We start from the raw sequence: 22,925 nt of genomic DNA, 5'->3' as shown, positions 1-22,925 counted from the left end.
TAGGGATGAGGAGACTTACAGAGGAAGATGCTGGTGTTGAAGTAGAGCTCACTGGTGTCACTGTATTCTGAAAAGTGTACAGCAGCGGCAAGAATGTCAAAGTAATTATTGTCTAAGAAACGCTTTTTAAGGAGAAGCAAGGAGAACGCTTTGGATACTGCTCTGACTTAAGACTCTCAAGTCCTGAGAATAAAGAAATTAAATCTTTCTGTTAGCTTCTATAGGAAACTTCATGGAAGATCCTGTCATTTTGAATTTAAAACATGGCTCAGTTAAACTGAAGTTTATTCAGACTTTAATTGATTCATTTTAGTTACTTTGGTAATTACAAACTCTGCATTTCCCTTACTATCTCAAGTGGTCTCTTAGCACGCCGTCTCTTTTAAAGTCTCTATAAGCACAAAGCAAGACCGTCCAGTCCAAGAGGGAAGGAAAGGGCACTGCTGTTAGTAGATTGCCTGGGAAGATGCTGACGTTTGGAGAAATTACATAACTTCTTGAACTGCTCTCAGGACAGAAGAGAGGGACAGGCGTGGATGAAATGTCACTGTCTAATTGACTGGAGCTGACTGCACCTTAGCACATTGCTTTTATATAAAGTTAAACAGGAGGGTGACTGCCTGCTGTGGAAGTAAAGAGACACAGGGAAAAGAATAGGAGAGAAAGATGAAATGTTTCTGCTCAGATTAAGTAAAATCAGTTAAAGAGGGAACACCTTTAGAGGTTTGTCTCTGAACAAATTTAACATATTTTTCTTATTCACCTTTTACAACTTTTGTTGTTTTAGATTCTTTTTGAGGCAGTCTTTTGTAGCTCAGGCTTGCCAAAATTGGGAGCATTCCACTATACCTAATGCAAACTAGTGTCTTAGATATGTTCTTTGAACTTATATTTACATATTTTAATTGTTTAGGTTTCAGGATCCTCAACTATAAATGAATGCATTTCTGTTAAAGGAAGAATTTATTCCATATTAAAACAGATAGGCAGTGGAGGTTCCAGTAAGGTAAGTAACAAATAAAATAAAAACGCTCTGTCTTTTCAAGTATGGGAGCAGTTTTATTTTCTAGAAGCCCTTGTTTCCCTGGAGCCAGAAAAGCTGCCTCATATCCTCCCCTCCTTCCTGTAAAGTAAGTTACCCTCTTTAGACTTAAAACTGGATCTGTCTCATGCCTTTTCTTCAGTGTCCTCAGCTTTCAGATTTCTTCTGTATCACCGTGACATTGGGTTGCAGTGGCATAACCACTATGTATGATCACAGGGAGGCTGTAATTGAGGGCATGACCTGATCTACGGGTGTGCGTAGAGTCATTCAGTAAAAATTTTCAGTAGTGAGTTTGTTTTATTTGAGCTTCCCATTTTACGATGCTGTAGTCACATAAATTTCTGCAATTAGATTATTTCCTAAATTTATCTGAGTGATTTATTTTTAAATGTATTTTTATTTTTTTAGATTAGTGTGCAAGATATTAGATAGCATTATCGCCTTCCATTTCCATCCATTTTCCTACGGGTTTTATTTTTCTATATAGCTAAATGAAATCTCACTATGAATATATATTTTTCATTATCCGTTCAATTGTGGATGAACATTTACTGGTTTCATTTCTTGCTGTTGTGAATACAATGGCAATTAGCATGAATATACAGTGTCTGTGTTGTAGGATATGGAGTCTTGGAACATATGCCTACAAAGGATATTGTAGCGTGAATTCTAATAGTTCTTAATAAAAGCCCGGAGTCAGATAATAGGGAATGAAGGCTAAGAGATCAGAGAAGCAGAACGGCCAGCCACTAGAGAAACCTTTTACCTCTACCAATGCTCAGACCAAAGGGGCTATCCTGTCCTCAGACTGCCTTTTCAGGCTTTGTCCTGAGTTCAGGGTGGCCTTGAACTAATAAAGATCCCTCTGCTTCTGTCCGGGATTAAAGGTGTGTGCCACTAAGGTCTCTCGTGCCTTAACTCTGCACTCTGATCTTCAGGAAAGCTTTATTTGTTAAAACACATACAAAAATATCAACTACATTTTCCCTTTTTTGTCTAAAAGAAAAAAGGCTATACTAATATAAGAAAAATGAAGCATGATTAAAACTCAGAGACAGAAATTGGGGTTCTATCTGAAGGTTAGAAAAGCAAAACAGCCAGCCATTGGCTTTTACCTCTACCTGAGTCTGAGATGATGATCCTGCCTCCAGGAATCTCAGAAAGAGGCTGAGATTATGAGCTGTCTTTATTTCTGTTTTATATTCTTTAGGGCTGGGATTAAAGGCATGCATTGCCTAGTTGCTATAGCAACTGGTGTGACTGCTGGAATTAAAGATGTGTGTTACCACTGCCTGGTCTGTAAAGCTGACCAGTGGGGCTGTTTTACTCCCTGATCTTCAGGCAGGCTTTATTTATTAAAATACAAATGAAATGCCACTACAGAAAAACTATATACAATAAACATAATAACTATATATAATATGTACAAACATTAAGTACATCAACAATGTCTAGTTCATTTACATTTGACAAATTTAGAGAAAATACTCCATTATCTATCCTATCTTGGTGAGTCCAAAATGTTGAACCTAATTCACTTTCTATCTTGAATTACCATCCAAAACTATCTTTTGATGTCTCTCAACCTTATATGCTTTGCATTTCTTTAGTGAATTTCTCTTCTGAGTCTGGTAAGCAAGGAAAACCATATATATATATGTATGTATGTATGTATGTATGTATGTATGTATGTATGTATGTATGTATAGTCTTCAACTCCCTCTGAAACCTGAGAAGAAAATAATATTAACTGAGTAAGCAGGAAGTGCAAGCAAGTAACTTCTAAAAAATGTGAGAAATAACAAATATCTGGCTGCCTGGACAGTCACCCAAAGTTCCCCTGCAACATTGGGACATCTTCAGCCTAACTGCCTAGAATATTTGACACACTTTTCTATTGAAGGACTGTCTCACTTGGTTTGACAAGGCTTATCAGTCATTCTCTTCTCTGTCCTGCTTTTCCAATTAGGACAACATGCTGTCAGCACTCGAGGCAAGGGCACTTTTGCCACAAAGACAGTAAACTCCATGTGAAGTTTCTTTGGTGTCCATCATCTTCTCTGAAGTAGATTGGTACTGCCAGGAGCAGATCTGTTTCATTGTCATAAATAAAAGAACCCTATTAGAAAATCTTAAATGCTATATTCTGTAGATCTCTGAAGTATTGAAGACTATTTAAAATATATCTCTGTTTGATCTTTAAAACATACCCAATATGACTACAGGTTTAATTGTAATAGGTGACTAATTACTATCCTATATTTCCTTATTATTCTAAACAGTAATAATAACTTCCAAGAATTAGAAATTTGCATTACAGTGTTTAGAATGAGCTGTATAGGTACAATACCTTGAGCACGAGTAGAAATGTGTGTAGAAGTTTTAGCAAAATGAATCTCAAATGTATCAATATACAAAATTTGTATGCAATATACAAAAGTCCAATCCAAGGTAAAACATTTAAAACTAGTAGTTGGCTCTTTGGCCTCGGCGGCAGAAGCAAGATGACGAAAGGAACGTCATCCTTCGGAAAGCGTCGCAACAAGACGCACACGTTGTGCCGCCGCTGTGGCTCTAAGGCCTACCACCTTCAGAAGTCTACCTGTGGCAAATGCGGCTACCCTGCCAAGTGCAAGAGAAAGTATAACTGGAGTGCCAAGGCTAAGAGACGAAACACTACCGGGACTGGGCGGATGAGGCACCTAAAAATTGTCTACCGAAGATTCAGGCATGGATTCCGTGAAGGGACAACCCCTAAACCCAAGAGGGCAGCTGTTGCAGCATCCAGTTCATCTTGAGGATTTCAATCTGTCATAAAATAAATGTTCTGGTTTCCAAAAAAAAAAATAAATAAATAAAACTAGTAGTTGCTTTTTAAAAGTAATAGATTCAATAATATACCTTTTTATCTTATATCAATAGCCACCCTTTTTTTCCAGAGTAGATTGATAATCTACCCTTTTATTCTATTATATCTGTATTCCCCTTTTTTTCTTTCAAAACAAGAACCCTGAATCTAATCTCCCTTATTTAGCTTTTTTTCCTGACCATTACCAATAACAACTTGTAACCAATCCCCTTAAAAAACAATGACAAATATCCATAATTCAATGAAAGACCAAAAACCACCCACCCCACCTCTTGGGAATGTAGGTATCGTGTTCTTAAATTTCCCTCCTGCTGGCTGGGGGTGATGGCATTTTTAGGGGATTCTGAAAAGAAAAATTCGGGGTAATTGTCAAGTCCTGGGAGAGACAGCTGTATCGTTTGTTGTCCAGTCTCTGTGTAATGGAAAAGTGCAGGGCTTGTCTCAAGTCCTGTCTAGAGTAGTCTGTTAGGCTGGATCATCTCAAGTAGTCACCTCAAAATTGTTCTAAGCATTTTGTACTCCAGAGTCGATCTTTAGGTGATCTTTTCAGTTTAATGGTAGTATCATAGTTCTGGGAGGAATCTTCATTGTGGGATCCCATCATCTTTTTGAAGACTTCAGAGATGGCATTAGGTCAGGTTATTCTTTTTCTTGGTAATTTCTTTCTTGGTACTTTTCCCTTTTTCTTTTCATACTTATTTGTCCAAAGGTCTTTAAATTCCTCAAATGTTAATTATTTTCCTGTAAAGACAAAAACAAAACCCTGCCCCAACCCTAACTTTATGGTTTAATCTAATCTTTATCAATTTTGATTCATAGTTTCTTCTGAAATTTTTATCTTCTAAAGCTCTTCCGTCATCCAGAGCAGTATGGTTTCTTACAATAGGCATTAGGTTTTTTAATTACTCTGGGAAGAAGTTTCCTTCATGATGACAGGAAACGGCCAAACCGAATTTGGCATGGGGGGTATAGTGGGCTGTGACAGGCCCATCAAGGCATTTCCCAGTTTTTAGGGGTAATTCTATTACAAGTTTAACATTTGATTCACAAAAGGTGAAACCATGCCGTATGAGAATATTGCTTCCTTCAGTCTCCTTAAGTCTACCATTGCCACAGGAGTCCAGACATTCAGGTCTTTCAGAGTCTTTGGGATATCTATCATTTGGCAATTCCTGTAAGATTACTGGATAGTTAAGATTTGTTGTTTGAAAACCTTAGGCTGTTCCTCTCAAACCTTATAATGCAATGCTGAAATTGTATCTTCATTAAATTCTTCTGTCTGGATTTGAATATCTCTATGATCTGTTTTATTAAGTTTTCTAAGGCCTGTATCTTGGCATTCATGCCAAACAACTTTTTAAGAGATAAATCAAGAATTATCAAAATGGCAACAAGGACTATCAAGATGATAATTAACAGTATATCAATCCTGGTTGATTATCCTTCCATTTAATTGTTCCATTTTTAAATCATGCATTGTGTAATCATACAAGCTATAGGATTTTTATCATGAAGCCATGGTGAACTTTGCCAAATGCCTTTTCTGTATCTGTTGAGATGATTGTACGGTTTCTGTCTTTATTACATTTATTAATATGTATATGTGGAGCCAATCTCCAGGATGAATCCCACTTAGTTATGACATTTGATCTTTTCAATGTGCTTTGTTTTTCATGTTATGTCTATGTTCATTAAGGAAATTGGTTTGTTTTCTTTCTTTTTTTTCCCTTTGTCTCTGTCTGGATTTGGTATCAGAATAACACTGGCCTTGTACACTGAATTTGGTGCTGTTCCTTCCCTTTCTGTTTTGTGAAATAGTTGAAAAAGTGTTGGTATTAGCTCTTCTTTTAAAATTTGATAGAATTCAGTGAACACATCTGGTCCTAGACTTTTGTTTGAGAGGAAGTTTTAGATTACACTTTCAGTCTCATTGCTTGTAATCTTGTTTAGTAATGATACTTCTTGGTATAGTTTTTATCTGATTGAACATTTGATCCCATTATTTGTTTGGTTCCTTTTCAATGTTTCAGTTTCATGTTGGTGTTTTTCCATATCTTGTACTTTCTCCCCCACATTACTGTTTTGTTCACTTTGGAGATTGTCTTTTGGGGTCTTGGGTTGATTTCCTAAGACCATGCACATGCCTGTTTAAGTCTTTGGTCTGGTCATTAATTCATTTCAAAAGTAGGGCTCTGAATTATTTCAGTCTCAATGATAACATTTTCTTCTGGGACTACTTGGTGCCATGAGCTCTGTTCTCATCTGCCTGCGTAACAAGGAGCGCATGGTGAGTGCTGTCTTTATAGACCCTGGTTCTCGCCCACTGTAGTCATCTCTGCCTTTGACACTCCCCACAGAGCCACCCTCAAGATCATTGGAGCTTTCTTTAAAACTGGTTCTGTGCTTTGATTTTTAGGTTTCTTAGTAAACAGTTAGGGTTTGTTTTTATTGTAGTTGTTCTCATTGGCGAGAACACACTGTAAGACTTTAAGACAATCCTGAAGCCATTTTTGACAATTCTGAATCCTCTCAGCCTCTGTGCCATAGTGCTTCCCCTCCTCCCCTGGGAACCAAGGACCTAACATACTCAGTTCCTGAACAATTACCCATATACGTATGCTTTGGTTCGGTCCCCTGGGAAACGGAGTCAAAATGACTTCTTACCTCATCTGATCTGGCAACAGCTCTCCAATTATTGGTAATAGCCATTTCAAATAAGTCAATCAGAATAGTCAAAGAACAACCCCCATTGCTTCTGTGGCCCCTTTAAAAGTAGACTGTACCCGCTGTTCGAGGTCCCTCAGCTTCCCGAATGCTGGGGGACCCTGTCATGACAGAATTAATAAGATCCTCATGCTTTTGCATCGGCTGTGGTATGTGAGGTGGTCTCTGGGGGCAACTCCTCCTCGGTGTTTGGATGCTAGAGTCCAACAACACACACACACATGCAGCTCTGTATTTATTCTCTCACACTGATGCATCTTTCTCAGTCTTCCTGTGTCCCTGAACCTTAGGTACGAGGCCTCAGGACTTAGGCTTTCATCACTTTCCTTCTCTCTGAACTCAGGCTTCCTTCAGTGTTTTCCTCCAGGGTGGTGATTGTAAGTGTGTATTTGTGCTTACAGCTTCCAGACTTGTATTTCCGGTTCAGGCCTCTCATTTCCAGACTAACTTTCCACACTTGACTGCTCAGCATCTCTTCTTGGTTACCAGGTGTTTAAGACAGTTGTGTAAACACTCATTCTCTCGTTTTTCCAGTTGCAGTAAATAGCAGCTCTATTCTTACAATTACTTAGCTAAAAACCTATTGACTACTCTTACTATCATATTTACAACTAGCTTGTCAGCAAGCCATGCTCTCTTTCCTACCTCTTGAGTAGCTTCAGAATCTACCAATAAAATTGGTGTTGTTAGTTTGCTATTATCTTTTTGCTTAGTTTATTACAATAAATAATAATTTTACTCACTCAGTCTTTGTTCTTCGAATCTGGCCTATATCTTTTCTCCTTTCCTTCCTTCTGTCCCTTACCATGGTGTCTTGCTTTTTAACCCAGGTAGCCTTGAATTTGTAGCAATTCTCCTGCCTCAGCCTCCCAAATGCTGAGATTACAGGTGTGTGTCACCAGCCCATCTCTGTCCTCAAGGCTTTGCTTATGTGCTTGTGTCCTCTCGGCCAGGGAGTACTTGATTACACTCTTAATTTAACTGCAACTCCTACCTTCCAATCACCAGTGTTCTCCATTCTCCTCTCTGTGTCTACTGTAGTTTTTTTCTTTTTTTTTTTCAAGACTGGCATCAAACTCAGAAATCAACCTGCCTCTGCCTCCTAAATGCTGAGATTAAAGGTGTGTATAATCACGCCTATCTGTAGCTTCCCTATTAACCACATTCTGTGAATAGTTTGTTGTTTGTGCTCCACCCTATACTTACTATCGAGATGGTAATATTTGACTGCTCAGATGCCTGCAACTGAATAGGGACATCATTCATTTGTTGACTGTTTCTCCCTGATTATTAGGCTATTCTGTGCTGTGGTAGTATGTGAAACAGGGCTTTTGGGCTTATTTTAGGGTTTGCTGTAGTTCTCTAAATCAACTAACAATAACGAGTCTTGTTTCAGGCTATCTTATTAACATATTGCAAATGAGGAAAGCATCAGACATTGTGGCACTCATCTATAATCCCATCACTTGCCAGGCTGAGGCAAGATTTGCCTGGACTGCAAACATAGGCTATGTAGGCTAAGGGGTTTGCTCTGGTAGAATATGTACATTGTGTGTGCAAGACCCTGGGTTTAATCCCCAACATCAAAATCATAAGCAAAAAATAAAATAGAGTGTATATTACAACATCTAGCAAGTCTTCCAATAAATATTTTCCTTTTCATGTTCCCTTTATCAAAATCTCAGTTATAAGCATAAGGAAGGAGTTGGGGTAAGAGAGTCATTGAATAGGAATGATAGGAAAGAGGAAGCCTTTTGGGAAGGGGATGAGCAGGTGGGGACGGGAGAGACATGAAGGAAGAAGAGACTGTATATGAAATGTCATAACGAAGCACTTTTGGGAAAACCAGTATTGAAGAGGAGTATGCTCTGCTTAGGACCTGATGGGCCCTCTAATGTGTACAGTTTCAGGTCTTGAGCCTCACATGCGTTTAGACTCATTCATCCCCAGTATCTATGGGGTAGTCACAGTTAAACGACAGACACGCTGTTCAGTGTCAAAGGATGGAAGTGAATAGATGCGTGTTATAGGCACTGTTCTTTGGATCTGGATTACTGTTGTGATGTATATGTTATATGTGTTGGAGAAGGGGCCGCTTGTTGGCTCCCGGCCACTTAGCTCCAAAATAATCACACAGAAACTGTATTCATTAAATCACTGCTTGGCCCATTAGCTCTAACTTCTTATTGGCTAACTCTTACATATTAATTTAACCCATTTCCATTAATCTGTATATCGCCACGTGGCTGTGGCTTACCGGCAAAGTTTTGGCATGTCCGGCTCCAGTGGCAGCTCCATGGCAGCCCTGACTGCTCCCTTCTTTCTCCCAGCATTCAGCCTAGCTTTGCCTGCCTACCTAAGTTCTGCCTTGCTATAGGTCCAAAGCAGTTTTTTCATTCATTAATGGTAATCACAGCACACAGAGGGGACCCCCACATCATACATACTGGAAGTTGTACCCTCACATGCTTCCCTCTTTCAGATGTTATTTTCCTATTGCTGTTTTTAGAAATTGACTCATAAGAACGTATTGCCAACCTAACTGAAAATGTGACTTACCCTACTTTTCACAAATGAATATAATGATGGCTTACAGTTACTGTATTTTTAAAGCTATTCTCTATCAAAGAAATAAACTTGTCAATATTAGGCACAATGAAAAAAAGCAAGTTGTCTGTTGCAGCCTTAGTCATTCTTACCATTTCTGAATGTCTTTTTCTCAGGGTTTCTTCCATGGATGAGGCATCCCTAGAGTTTTGTGAACATAGCAGCAAACTTAAGTTGCTTTTCTTAGATGTTGATGTAGAAAACTTGAGGCATTTGTACAGTTATTTGAATGTCCATTATCACAGGGGCTAGAAATGGGTACTCACTTGCTCGTCATCCAGGGTTTACTTTACTTCTACATTCAAAAGCCCAGAATCTTCCATTGTTCATGGTGGTATTTCTTTCAGAATTGTAATGGTTTCTAGAGGGAGGGTGTATTCTAAACTTTTCTCTTTGCTGTCTCTGCAGGTATTTCAGGTATTGAGTGAGAAGAAGCATATATATGCTATCAAATATGTGAACCTAGAAGATGCAGATAAGGAAACTATTGACAGTTACCGGAATGAGATAGCTTATTTGAACAAACTACAGCAACACAGTGATAAGATCATCCGACTCTATGATTAGTATGGATCCATTTTTATTTTTAAAAGAAAACTTTATTTTTGCTATAATTCATAGGCAAAGAGTAAATCCTTATTGATTTAATGTAGGCAATTATTGTTTTGTTGCTTCTGTTCATTTTTAAATGCAGTGAAATCACAGAGCGGTACATCTACTTGGTAATGGAATGTGGAAACATTGACCTGAATAGTTGGCTTAAAAAGAAAAAATCCATCAATCCATGGGAGCGCAAGAGCTACTGGAAAAACATGTTGGAAGCAGTACACACAATCCATCAGCATGGTATTTGAAAATCTCTTCATATATTTAAAGTTTAAAATAGTTGTTAATTGTATCCTCTTAGAAAGATACTCTCATTTTGTCAGTACCTACCTTTAGTAATTAATTGGAAGATTATTTCGAGATGAAGAAACAAACCCATTTCTTAAGAGTGGTCACACAGAGGACATAGAATCCACACACGTGCAGTGTAACTCTATCCTCTTCGTATTAACTCGGGGTTCTTACCTTCACGTCCTTGGATTGCAGTAGTAGGTCCTAGACTTAAGGACCTGGACGTCCTAAAAATGGGAAGGTGATGGTCAGTACTTCAGCTTCCACAGAATTTCCTGTTTTCTTGTCTCAGAGTTGGTTTTTTGCTTTTGTGTTTTACTATTAGCCCCTGGTTTTGTTTGTTTGTTTGTTTGTTTTTATGTGTTCTTAGTTCTTTTCAGAGGTCTTCTTTGCACTTTACCCTGTCTTTAAAATAAACGTGTTTTCTCTGCTTCTCTTTTTCTAACCTAACAATAATTAGTCAGTGATTAGGATTCTTGGGTGATATGGGAAGGTCTTTCTCTTTGACTGTGGTTGGTGATGCTCTCCTGGGCAGTGTGCAACAGTGTCCCACATTTTGACCGCCAAAACACATAGCTTCAACCTCTCCTTCCTTTAGATCTAGGCCCTGTAACCTTGAACAATTCACTTACAGTCAAATTACATTAGTGTACTCACTCTGAAAATGAGGATAATGGTACTTACTCATTTATTCAGCATTGTTAACAGGTCTAAAGTATTCATTACAAGTGAGAAGTTTAGAGTGGCACTTGGCACACTGAATTTGCTAAGAAGGTATAGAATGTGTAATAAATGAATATTAATGTGTTGACTAGTTAAAAGAATCAGCTTGATCCAGAGATTGTAAACTGTTTTTGTTCATAGAATGTTTTACTTTATCTAATGTAGTGGATTTTATTTTGAAGGCATTGTTCATAGTGATCTGAAGCCTGCTAATTTTCTAATAGTTGAAGGAATGCTGAAGCTAATTGATTTTGGGATTGCAAACCAAATGCAACCAGATACAACAAGCATAGTTAAAGATTCTCAGGTAGGACACTTTTTGCTGTTTTGAATTGTGTTTTAGTGTTTTGAACCGGGGTTTCATATAACTTAGAATGGCCTTGGCCTTGCTCTGTATCAGTGGCCAGCCTTCAATTCCTGATCCTGCTGTCTGTGCCTCCCAGGTGTGGAATTACAAGTGTGAGCCCAAGGCTTGCTTCAGGTAGAACTCTTAGTGATTGCTGGTAATAAGGTTTAGTTCCTTTATATCCGTTAAATATTTTGCCATTATATTTTTTTACTGACCATGTTCTTCAAAAAAATTTGAAGTCTTTTTAAAAGAATGGAAACCATGATTATAAAAGGTCCAAAACCATAGTCAATTTGATTTAGAAAAGCAGTTCAAAATCAGACAAATAATATCAAGAAATTTTGAATGGTTTTCTCATTGCTGAAGCAGAACAAAGAGGGACCGTGGCTGCATGCTCTCCATTGTCCTGTTTCTTTTCTTTGCACTTAAATTGGGAGATTTTTTTAAGAGAGCTTTATTGGAAATAGTGAAACATTCCGCTCAACTACATTTAAAAAAAAAAAGAATTATTTTCTTTCTTATTTGTGGTGTGTTTGTGCGTATGTTTGTCAAGTGCAAGCATGCTCACATCAGATTGTGCAGCACGCTCACCTCTGTAGCCCCAGCTGTGTTCTTATAGTAAAATCTTCAATAGCAAATGGAATGAAGCTGTGTCATAAAAAATAAACTAGTGACATGGAGATAGATCTGAAAGGTAATCTTGGCTGAACCTCCCTTGCTGTATCTATGAGTGCAGATTCCTGACAGAGGTCTGTCAATTCTTGAAGCAAAATCAGACTTTGTTAGGAAGAATCAGTTGACAGCATACACTTAAAATAATTCTACTTGACAGTCAGTCATTACTTTCTGTATCAAAAGTACAGGTGAACATTGGTTTATAGATAAACTTATGGCAAGATCCTACCATCCAGGCTTTGTTTGTGTGTGTCTTTTGTTCTTAGAACTAATGCAGTGGTACTTAACCATCATACTGCTGTGACCCTTCAATACAGTGCCTCATGTTGTGGTGACCCCAACCATAAAATTGTTTTCATTGCTACTTTATAACAGTAAATTTGCAATTATTATGAAATGTAATGTGGACATCTGATATGTAACCCCCTGGGAAAGGTTTGTTTGACCCCCCACCCCCAAAGGGGTTGAGACCCACAGTTTGAGAACTGCCAAACTAAAAGATTATCCTATACCATTTTTGACTATAGAAACTCTTACATGATTTAGATTTCCAACCCATTTCAGTCTGCATATGGGGCCAAAGATTTTGGAAAGATAAAGCTAGTTGGTTCTTTTATTTATACGTTGGTTTGTTGGTTGGATTACTGAAGTGAAAATGTTGAATTTATTTGAACATGGAAGTGAGTGACAGTCAAATCCCTGAGTTTGGAATTAGCCTAGGCCGGTGAAAAGGCAGATAATATTAGTTTCCCAACACAGTTACAGACAAAGCACAGGCACTCGGAAATGAGCCAGTTCGTTCCCAATCTGACTCACTTTGTTGGAGTTGTGACGTGATCTTACATATATTGTTGGCAGTTATTTGAATTTTTCAAATCTGTCATTTAAATCACTAATTATCCAAGTTTCTAAGAATCTGACATTTATGTATTTACAAGTACAGAAAGATGTTTTCATTGTTTTCTGTGATTTGGCAAATAGGTTGGTACAGTTAATTACATGCCTCCAGAAGCAATCAGAGACATGTCTTCTTCGAGAGAACATGGGAAAGTCAAGACCAAGGTACTGGAAACAGCTCACTTCACCTGGCACCAGTGAACTGCACCTTTGTAATTGCTTTGGGATTCACTTTCCCCATTTTTTATTATTTTATGTGTGTGTGGTTATTGCCTACATATGTTTGTTCACCACATGTATGTAGTATTCTTGGAGGCCAGAAGAGGCAATTACATCCCCTGAGACTGGAGTTAGAAAGCTGTGAGCTGTGGGGTAGGTGTTAGTCCTCTGGAGAAGCTGCCTGTGCTCTTGACCACTGAGCCATCCCTCCAGCACCAGTTTCACTGTTCTTTATTGGCTTGAGGTTGTCCTTTGATGCTATTTTTTTTGTATGGTGGTTCTTCACAGCGTGCTCATATCAAGTTGACCTAGGGAGAGCTTTTTGAAGTTTTGAGTTAAAGGCAATTTTAACAATAACCCTGATTTAAACACCAGAAATGATATTCCTTGATATCCTGTGGTGTCTTTTTGTTTGTTTCCTTTCTAATTTTTTGCACTTACTGTTTTTGTAGTACTGGGGATTGAAACTAGAATCTTGTGTATTTTAATAATCTTTTATTTATTTGTGAATTCTACTAGCCACCAGTGGCAACTTTATTTCAATCTTGAGTGCTCTTAGCCCTCTCGATGTCCCTCATCAGAGGCCTATTTTCTCTGTTCACGATACATCAGGCTACCAGGCTAATCTTTCTTTTGCTGTTGCAGTGTTTGCACATACTTGGGACCCAGCAACCTTCATGTCCGTAATGCTGCCTCTTCTTCAGCAGTGACATACCTTATGTTTCCCCTTGTGAGTTGGACTTGTGAATAATGTTTATTTTAGAAGAAAGCAGAATAACTGAGAAAGGAAGCTTTCATTTCAGCATCTGACTCACTGCTGCATAAATTTGCTTTTCTTCCCTAGAAAACTAGGTTTTTAGGGATTCAAAGAACTTACATAATGTCTGCGTTTATATGTCCATGCCTATGTTGGTCCACACATGTATGGTGTGTGTGTGTGTGTGTGTGTGTGTGTGTGTGTGTACATTAATGTTCTAAGTGTGGGCACATTGTGCTATAGCACATACATAAATGGCACAGGGTGACTTTGGGTATCCATTGTCACCACCCAGCCTGTTGGAAATAGTCTTTTTGTTGTTGTTGTGTGCCCAGGTGTACAGCAAGCTAGCTGATCCCCAGGCTTTGGGAGTTTCTTTTGACTCCCACTCCCACCTTGCCCTGGGTTGCCATGCCTGACTTCACAGGGTTCTGGGAATCTCAACTCAGGCCCTCAAGCTCGGGCAGCAAGTGCTTTTCCACTGAGCAGACCATCTCCCCAGCCCAGCTTGTGTAAAACCTTGTTGAATGTTTTATTTTATAAAGCTGTTTTCATAACTTTCCCTTCTGATTTCTTCTCTGATTTATAATTGCTGTCTTTTAAGTTTTCTTTAGACTTCTCATGGTTTTGTTGAACTTAAAAAAAACAGATATTAATTTTATGCACAACTCCTATTTTATCTTACTTTCCTGTTTGTGTTTTTGTCTTTGTTAAGTGTTTGGTTATTTGTGCTCTCATGTTCTCTGTTTTTGGTTTTTTTTGCTGCTATTGTGTTTGTTTATTTTGCTTTGTTTCGCTGTGACTTTTGCTTGAAGGCTGGGTCCAGTTTTGAACCCTTGACTGGCTTTGCACTTGAGGCAAGTCTCCTGCTTTGGCTTCTTGGAGTGGTGGCATTATGTGGGATGGGAATTCCATTGCTTGAGTTACCACTGACAGTGCCCAGCTAAATATTTTCACTCTTTTGGGTAGGAGTGCAGGGAACTCAACCTGGGGATGTTGTGCTTGCCTCTTGAGCTGTCTCTCCTTTGTACACTGGTTATTTTCCCGTCTTCTTAATTTAAATCATAATTGTTTTAAATTTAGTGTTTGTAGTTGAATTAAAGCATCTGATTTAGCTGGGTGTGGTGGTGTGAGCCTGTGATCCAGCCCTGGGAAGCTAAGGTGAGGGAATCAAGAAGCTAACAACTGTGGGCTCTGTAACATCACCTTTCTTGTAAAAAGATGAAAGGTTTACTGAGTTTTAATTTGGCTATTTTTTACAGAGTTTATTATAGTATTTTAAATGCCTATTTCTAAGGTTTGTAATTTCAGTTAGAATCTGTCTTTTTTACTTTAAGATTTTGAATTATATCTAGAGATTATAATTTTTTCAATTGTCAGCTCAGTGATTTAATATGCAGTGACAAATTTCTCCTCCTCACCCTCCCTTCTCTTTACTCCATTTTCAATTTTTTTTTTACACTTGTTTAACAGACATTTATTACTTTAGTTGAACAACCTCTATACAATTTGTTTTGCCGAATATAAAAGAATTCTAGGTCAAGATTTTTATCTAGTATTTTCTGGAAATCAGTAAAATCCTTTAGAAATCTGAAGAGAAAGAGTTTAAGAAAAGCTTCAATTAGATTGTTAAGCCCACTAGCCCAGATCCCTGATAAGGGCTGTACTGTCTATTCATTCCACACTCATCCTAGGACCTAGTCCAAGGCATGGCACAAACAAAACTTGGTAGTTGTGTGTGGCCTTGGTGAAATGTCAACCTCTGAGATATACACCTGGGACAAGTACCACCAACCACTACCAAAGGAAAGACTAATGAAGTCATATGGCCAACTGCTTTCCTTACCCCCAAGATGAATTGACTGGCCCAGGATTGACCTTTAAGTACCCAACCATCCTTGTTATGTGGCTAGAAGCTTCCTAATGGCTGGATACTATCTTGACCACAACTTTTTAAGAGTTCAGTTGGCTGGCATTAATTGAAGCCCACATGGCACCCATCACTGGACTACAAATGCTAAGGGAAATAATCTTCCGAGGGCAACCTCACCCCACCCAAAATTCAATCACCACCACCTTCGAAACACCAAGGAGTCAACACCGATTACTGGACATCAAGCTCATCCTCCTGAGATCCAACAGAATACGGAAGCCTCTTCCAACTTTACCTGGTTCTTCTGAAAATGGGGCACTGGATTCAATCTCAAATTGTGGGTTGTAGCTGAACTCCCTTGTCTAAGCGTGTTCACAAAACAAGCTGGAAGCTTCTCTTCCTACATTTCTAAGCAAAATCCCAACTCTAAAGTAAGCAGCCACTTCAGTGACTATAAGATTTTATCATACCAAGCTGCAGGTTCTATCACATACACCAAACACTTCTACAGGGCAAGTCCTTCATACATAGGATACCACATGGTGTAAGCCATACACTGAACCCCCTAAGCAAGTAATGCAGACAGAAAGGTCACCAGAAACAAGATATACCATCACTGTAATCTTCAAACATCATTGCACTTTAACCACTATAATCCACAAAACACTCATGACAATCTGCGACAGTCTTAACAGACAAATAACACCTTTAAGCAGACAGGACGGTCCTAAACGGTTTATTGGGTATGAATTGTACAAACATTACGTATATTAGCGGTAACGGTGGAGCTGCAGAGTGTTGCGCCTTCTCCAGGCTGCACGGCGAGAGCCACCAATAGTGTGGTGGAACTTGTGGCCCTTTCCAAGGCCACGGCTCTTGCGGCCTGCAGATGTCAGCCCACGCATCTCTCTGTGCTTGTGGACCGGTTTGGTGATCCACTGGGTGTCAGGGTTTCTTCTGATAGCTTTATGGAATGGATCGATGAGGATAACCTTAAAAAACTTGTATGTGGAATCTTCGCCAACCCAGTAAGAATTCAGGACTCTCAGAGCCCCACAGTGGCGTCCGGCTCTCTCCTCAGCAACAGACTGAAGGCTTCGGGCAAACTTTAGCTGGTTCACACCATGATGGACAGGCTTGCCGTAGGTCGCACCCTTGGGCACCGGGCGTTTGCGGCCACCACGGCGGACGTGAATCCTGTATATGACGTAACCTTGCTTGGCCTTGTAGCCCAGCCTCCGCGCTTTGGCGGGGGAGCCCGGTGCAGCACGGACAGCTGGCGGTACTGCCAGCAGCGGACCCTCAGCAGTAAGCGCATCACGTCCGACTGCTTCTTCCGCCACAGCTCCTGGATGTACTTGTATGCGCCCATCTTGGCTCACCTGATGGCCGCCGTCAGAGGAAAGGCCATTTTCAATTTTTGAGACATAGTCTCTCTCCTTGTATTGTCTAGACTTTATCTTAACCTTCTAAATGCTGGGATTGCAGATGTATGCCACCACACCTGACTCAGCTTTCATGATACAGTAACATTTTAAAATTTCATCCTTGGGGCCAGAGACGTGGCTCAGTGTTCAAGAGCAAGTTCTGCTTTTACAAAGGACAGTTAAGTTCCCAGCATCCTTGTTGGGTAGCTCACAGCTGCATGTAACGCCAGCTCCAGGGGATTCATGCCTTCTTCTGTTTTCTGTGGACAACCATACACGTGTCACGTGTGCACACACGCACATACATAATTTTTATTTTTCAAGTTTATCCTTTTCCTTAATTGGTAATATTGTTTATCACGGTTAAAACCGCTTCCTTTCCTTTATGTGATGTTTTGCTCTCATTTCCTATTCAATTGTAGTTTCTACTTTACTTTCATTTCTTAAACTAAAAAGGTTTTGAATGTCCATTTCTTTTTTTTCCCAGCCTTCACCAACTTTCTGTATCATTTGATTTAGATTTATTCTTTGTGGAAAGTTTATGTCCATGTTTGTTTTTCCTTCCCCATCTTCCTGTGGCTGTGATTATTCCTAATGTGATTTAACACCATGAACGTTTAATAGTGTTGATCTGGGGGAGAATGAATGATAGTTATTAGTTAGTACTCAGAACTCCTGAGGAGGTAGCTCAGCAGTTAAGAGTACTTGCTGCTGTTGCAGAGAACCTGGGCTCAGTCCCCAGAACTCAAGTACACATGTACATAAAATAAATAAATAAACCTGCAAGGAAAAAGAAACTTCTGTGATTTACTATGTTCTATTTATTTAATACCCATGGCAATATGCTTTATCTTATTTTTGCTGTTGGGGATTCACTTGGGGGTTCTGTGCATGTCATGTGAGTGATCTGCCCCTGACTCCATCCAGCCTGTTTCAGTGGTTTATACTCTGATTTGGGTTGTATAATTTAAACAACCTTTTAAAAATACATACATATTGTGAGTTCAGATACAAATGCATTACAGTGTAATCATTTTGGAACAAATAAATTCAAATTTATTTTATATAGGTATGTTATTTTTTAGTGTTATATTTCACAAGATGCCAAGAATTTATTTCTTTTAAAGTAGTTTTGAGTTTTTCAAAGGTTTAAAGTTAGAAACTAGGAAAAGATGTTTTGTTGTGTCATGTAAGCATAATCTTACACTTTGATATTCTCTGAGATGATTAAGTGTTACTATATTATCAGGATTACAGATATATAATATTATGTTACCTTTCCTTTTAAAATAAAGAAACCTTTTCTGCTTCTCCTACTTAGATAAGCCCCAGAAGTGATGTTTGGTCCTTGGGATGCATTTTGTACTATATGACTTATGGGAAAACCCCATTCCAGCATATCATTAATCAGCTCTCTAAACTACATGCCATAATTGACCCTAATCATGAAATTGAATTTCCTGATATTCCAGAAAAAGATCTTCAAGACGTGCTAAAGGTAACATTAACCGTATGTGGATGTAGAAAGATAATGTCTCCTAATTTCATGTTTGTTTAAAGGAAATGGTTGAGGTGATCGGAGTTGTTCAGCTGTCTTTAATGTAGTCCAATGAAAGGACTTTCTGGTGGACGCTGTTTGAAAGCATGCTTTCCAGGGAAGGTGTTGGGAATTTCTAGAGGTGACTCAGAAAGCCTCTCACTGTTATAGATGGCTGGTGCACAGCTTCTGTAGTGTGATGTCATCTGGAGAGCTGATTTGTCAGCCTCGTGTATGAAAACTTGCTTTTTGGTTTTTTTCTTTAGCGCTGTTTAGTAAGGGACCCTAAAGAGAGGATATCCATCCCTGAGCTGCTCGCACATCCGTATGTTCAGATTCAACCCCATTCAGGTACTGTTTCCTTAAAGGTTACTATTTTCTAGATTGCCAACATGAATGAATAGTGTGTTAACTATTGAAAACCAGAAACTAAACTGGCCACTCTCTTAGAGCCTGACTTCTTCAAGGAAGTTAGTATTTTGCTTAATAATAAAGTTAATAACATTGCCTTTTTTAACTTCCTTATATAAGCTTACATATCTTACGTAAGGGATTGAGATAAATTACAATAATGCTCAATAGTGTACAACTCATTAAGTAGGATGGATGTCTTATTGTTCTTTGGGGGACAGAATGGCCTTGAATTCGTGATCTGTTTACCCAACCTCCAAAAAGTGGTTTTTCGTTTGTTTGTTTTGATTGGGGTGGAGGGGTCTTGCCTCAAACTTAGAGTAATACTCCTACTTCAGCCTCCCGAGGGCTGGAATTACAGGCATGTACTTGGCCAGAAGGTGTATTTTCAAATGAACTTACAATATTCTTATTAGCACTCTCATTTTGTTGATTATGTTCCTTGTACAGGCAGCCAAGTGGCTAGGAAAACCAATGATGAAATGAAATATGTTCTGAGTCAGCTTGTTGGTCTGAATTCTCCTAACTCCATTTTGAAAACTGCCAAAGTAAGTACATCTATATTAATTCTAGCTGTTTTAAGGCAGTGAGTTAGATACTTAAAGACACATAGCCGAAAGGAAAGTTAACTGTTCACATCTATGAGGAAATACATTTCTGCGATTTGGTACTTACTGTTTCTGACCGTGTTTTACGAGTATAAATCTGATTTGTGTTGTTATTGTTCTTGGGGTTCCAGCTGGAATAAATAAGATTTATCTTTTAGACTGTCTCAACATTCTTAGCACAGCTCTAGAAATCATCTCTTCTAGTCAATTTGTAGTACAGCCTTAGGAAAATGACAATATTTATATTTGTGTTGTTATTGTTCTTGGGGTTCCAGCTGGAATAAATAAGATTTATATTTTAGACTGTCTCAACATTCTTAGCACAGCTCTAGAAATCATCTCTTCTAGTCAATTTGTAGTACAGCCTTAGGAAAATGACAATATTTATCATGTGCAATAGCTTCTGGGCAGTTGGTACATTCCCCAAAGCACATCTCTTGCTTGCCAGCTTCCTGGGACTTTCTTTCTCCGCCGAGGACGTGTTGAGGCTTGATTTTGTTTGTTTGTTTTGTTTTGAGATAGTCCTTCACTGTTCCCGCCTTTGTAGCCTAGACCTTAGGGTGTGTATCAAGACTAGCCTTGAACTCAGGCAGAAATTCACCTGCCCTCTGTTTCTGGGGAACTGGGAATAAAAGTATAGGACACCGTACTCAGATCCCTGGTGATATTTGATCTCATTGTCATCAAATACTTTTGTAATTTCTAATATCTATGATTGCTTATCAATTAGATTAGCTACCAAGCTATTACAAATTAGATATTTGAATCATAATATCATAAAATTATGGAAATTTGAAATAACAATACTTTGCTCTCTGTATTAGGATCAAGTCAACCTATATTGCTAATGTGGGCCCATCTTGAATGAATTTATTATATATTCTCTATACTGTGTATATTCGTGGAATCTTAGACTTTTTTTTCTCAGATGCTGATGGCTGAAAAAATACCCTTGGGGTGTTTAAGTTGAACAAAATGTTTTTAATTTATTGCTTTTTATTTCATGTCTCCATTATTTTAAGTTCATACCAGTATATTATTCAAAATGTTCTTTTGAGTAAAATTAAGGTGAATTAATCACTCTGTCACTAAGATTTTGTTATTTAATGGCAAATATATCTGTCACCTCCATAAGTTAGATGTTGTCTAGTCTTCAGTCTTTACTTTTAATAACTCGGTTGCCCCCTGTGTCCATGGGTTCCATGTCTAGAGTCAACTGCAAATCAAAAACATTCTGAAAAATAATTTATGTGTACTGAACTATACCTACTGTCTTGTTGTTATTATTCTGTAGAAAATTCAGGAAATTGTATTAGTTATTATAAGTGTGTATTAAAATATTCAGAAAGATGTGTGTACATATATGCAAATAGTATGCATATTCTGTAAGGGACTGGAGCATCTATCAGGTAGGAATCCTGCTAACCAGGCCCTTCAGTACACTAAGGGATAAGGGAACCTAATTATATGACTATTTACATAATAATTTTAATGTCTTTGTTCATTAGTGTAAATAACTTCTGAGATTATATATTGTTTCCTAATGAATATACATGTAGGAATTTATAAGTAAGTTTTAAGGAAAAGTAAGGGACTTGTGGCGGTCTTGCAGGTCTGCATATGTGCCTATTGTGTCGTATTATAGTTCTCTTGCAGTGGTCTTGCAGGTCTGCTGTGTGCTGATTGTGTTGTATTATAGTATGTATTATAGTTCTCTTGTGGGAAGGTTGAGCTGCATTTCTTTATATTTAGAATTTATCACAGTCTTTACTAATTTAGTAATACATTGAGCTAAAATGTTGAAAAACAGATTTGTGTTTTTATTTCAGACTCTCTATGAACGCTATAATTGTGGTGAAAGTCAAGATTCTTCGTCATCCAAGACATTTAACAAAAAGGCAGAAGGAAACTGATGTACAGCTACTCGCAAACCAAAAACACTAAATCTGTCCATCTGCTATACTCTTGAATCTCCACAGAAATCTACCTTAGGAAACAAACTTGCCTAATTTTCTTCAGTAAAAATCTGTAAATTATCCTCTCAGAAAATGTAAAGTTAACCACTGTATTAGATTATAAAGTTGTGCTTTTGTTTTTTGCTTTTCTGTAAATCTGATCGGTCTGGTAACATTTCACACGGAGCAGGGACTCTGGACTGTTGACGATCTCTGTAAATAAGAGGACCTCTTACTCTGAAGACCTGTGTAAATAAAGCTTATCCTCATGAGGGACACCACCATCCCCAAGTTGTGCAACAGTTTTCTTTAATGTGTTAGTGGCATGATAGCAAAATTCTTAGAACTGGATTAAGAGTAGACCTTAGTAAATAAAGTTAAATTTCCAAAGGGTTTAAGATTGTAAGTAGGTTTGGGTGAGTTCAAGGCCAGTCTTGTAGACAAGACTGTCTACAGAGCTAGACGGTCAGGGATACAAAAGAAATGGTGTCTCAAGAAAAAAAACAAAACAAAAACCTAAACTACCACCACTAACAAAAAGATTTTAAATAGGTTTCCTAATTATCTGTGGCCCCTATAGTATTCAGCCTGCACGTGGCTTTTTCAGATTTGCCTTTGATGCTTAATAGTACATATGGGTTTGGTATCCAGACTATTATCATGATGTATGTGGTATAGTTGTATAATTACAGTTGCATGCCATTATTGAGTACTTTTTGGTAATGGATTATTATAAATGTGGTCTCAGTGTGTGGGCCTGTTTTTCTTTCTCCTGTTCCACACTCCTCCCCCCATGTTGGGGATCAAACCCAGCACCTTGCAAGAATCACACACAGTATATGTGTAATTATTTCCAAACCAGAATTCTGAATACTTCCCTCAAATATTCCCAAGTATTGATACTCAACTTTGCCTTGCATTAACACAGTATTAGTTTCTAAAATAATATATTAGATTTCCTTTTTCAAGAGCAGCTTTAGGTCCACAAGAAAACAGAACTCTTAGGTGTCCTTTACCCTCTCTCACAGGCTGCTGTCACTTTTGTCATTGCGACATCAGAATCCCACAGCGCAGTGATGCCTTTTGTGACAACCCATGACTGCAAATCCACAGTGCATGGAAGGTTCATTCTGTGGACTTTGACATGTCTCATGCAGCCATTCAGCCTACAGAATGGTTTTGGTCCTTGCCCTTAACCCTCGGGAGACACCGCTCTTTATACCCTATTCTTTTTCCAGCCATAGTAAAAGGGAGATCTACTACAGTCCTGGAAGTGCTGATGGGGCATTCCAAGACCTCATAAGCTTTCGGAGTAGCCTGGCCTCCAGGCTAAACACTCTTGAGTTGCTCAG

At 38.5% G+C, this 22,925-nt stretch overlaps 1 protein-coding gene and 2 pseudogenes across 1 annotated transcript in view; 2 read left to right on the top strand and 1 right to left on the bottom strand.

Annotated features, from left to right (window-relative positions):
- The window catches only part of Ttk (TTK protein kinase), a 46,638-nt gene extending 24,774 nt beyond the window's left edge, over positions 1 to 21,864 (top strand). The window contains exons 14-22 of the mRNA XM_005347557.3: positions 914 to 1,006; positions 9,654 to 9,811; positions 9,940 to 10,091; positions 11,048 to 11,172; positions 12,871 to 12,951; positions 18,384 to 18,560; positions 18,866 to 18,950; positions 19,461 to 19,558; positions 21,448 to 21,864. Of these exons, the coding sequence (XP_005347614.1) occupies positions 914 to 1,006; positions 9,654 to 9,811; positions 9,940 to 10,091; positions 11,048 to 11,172; positions 12,871 to 12,951; positions 18,384 to 18,560; positions 18,866 to 18,950; positions 19,461 to 19,558; positions 21,448 to 21,531 (1,053 nt within the window). The 3' untranslated portion in view covers positions 21,532 to 21,864. The remainder of the gene's footprint in view (positions 1 to 913; positions 1,007 to 9,653; positions 9,812 to 9,939; positions 10,092 to 11,047; positions 11,173 to 12,870; positions 12,952 to 18,383; positions 18,561 to 18,865; positions 18,951 to 19,460; positions 19,559 to 21,447) is intronic.
- Positions 3,527 to 3,899, top strand: LOC101984434 (annotated as a pseudogene).
- Positions 16,349 to 17,036, bottom strand: LOC101984718 (annotated as a pseudogene).
- Positions 21,865 to 22,925: the final 1,061 nt, after the last annotated feature.

The sequence above is a fragment of the Microtus ochrogaster genome, chromosome 5 (assembly GCF_000317375.1).
Source record: "Microtus ochrogaster isolate Prairie Vole_2 chromosome 5, MicOch1.0, whole genome shotgun sequence".
Classification (NCBI taxonomy): domain Eukaryota; kingdom Metazoa; phylum Chordata; class Mammalia; order Rodentia; family Cricetidae; genus Microtus; species Microtus ochrogaster.
Note: the sequence above shows the minus strand (reverse complement) of the source record. Positions and strands in the feature narration are given on the sequence as shown.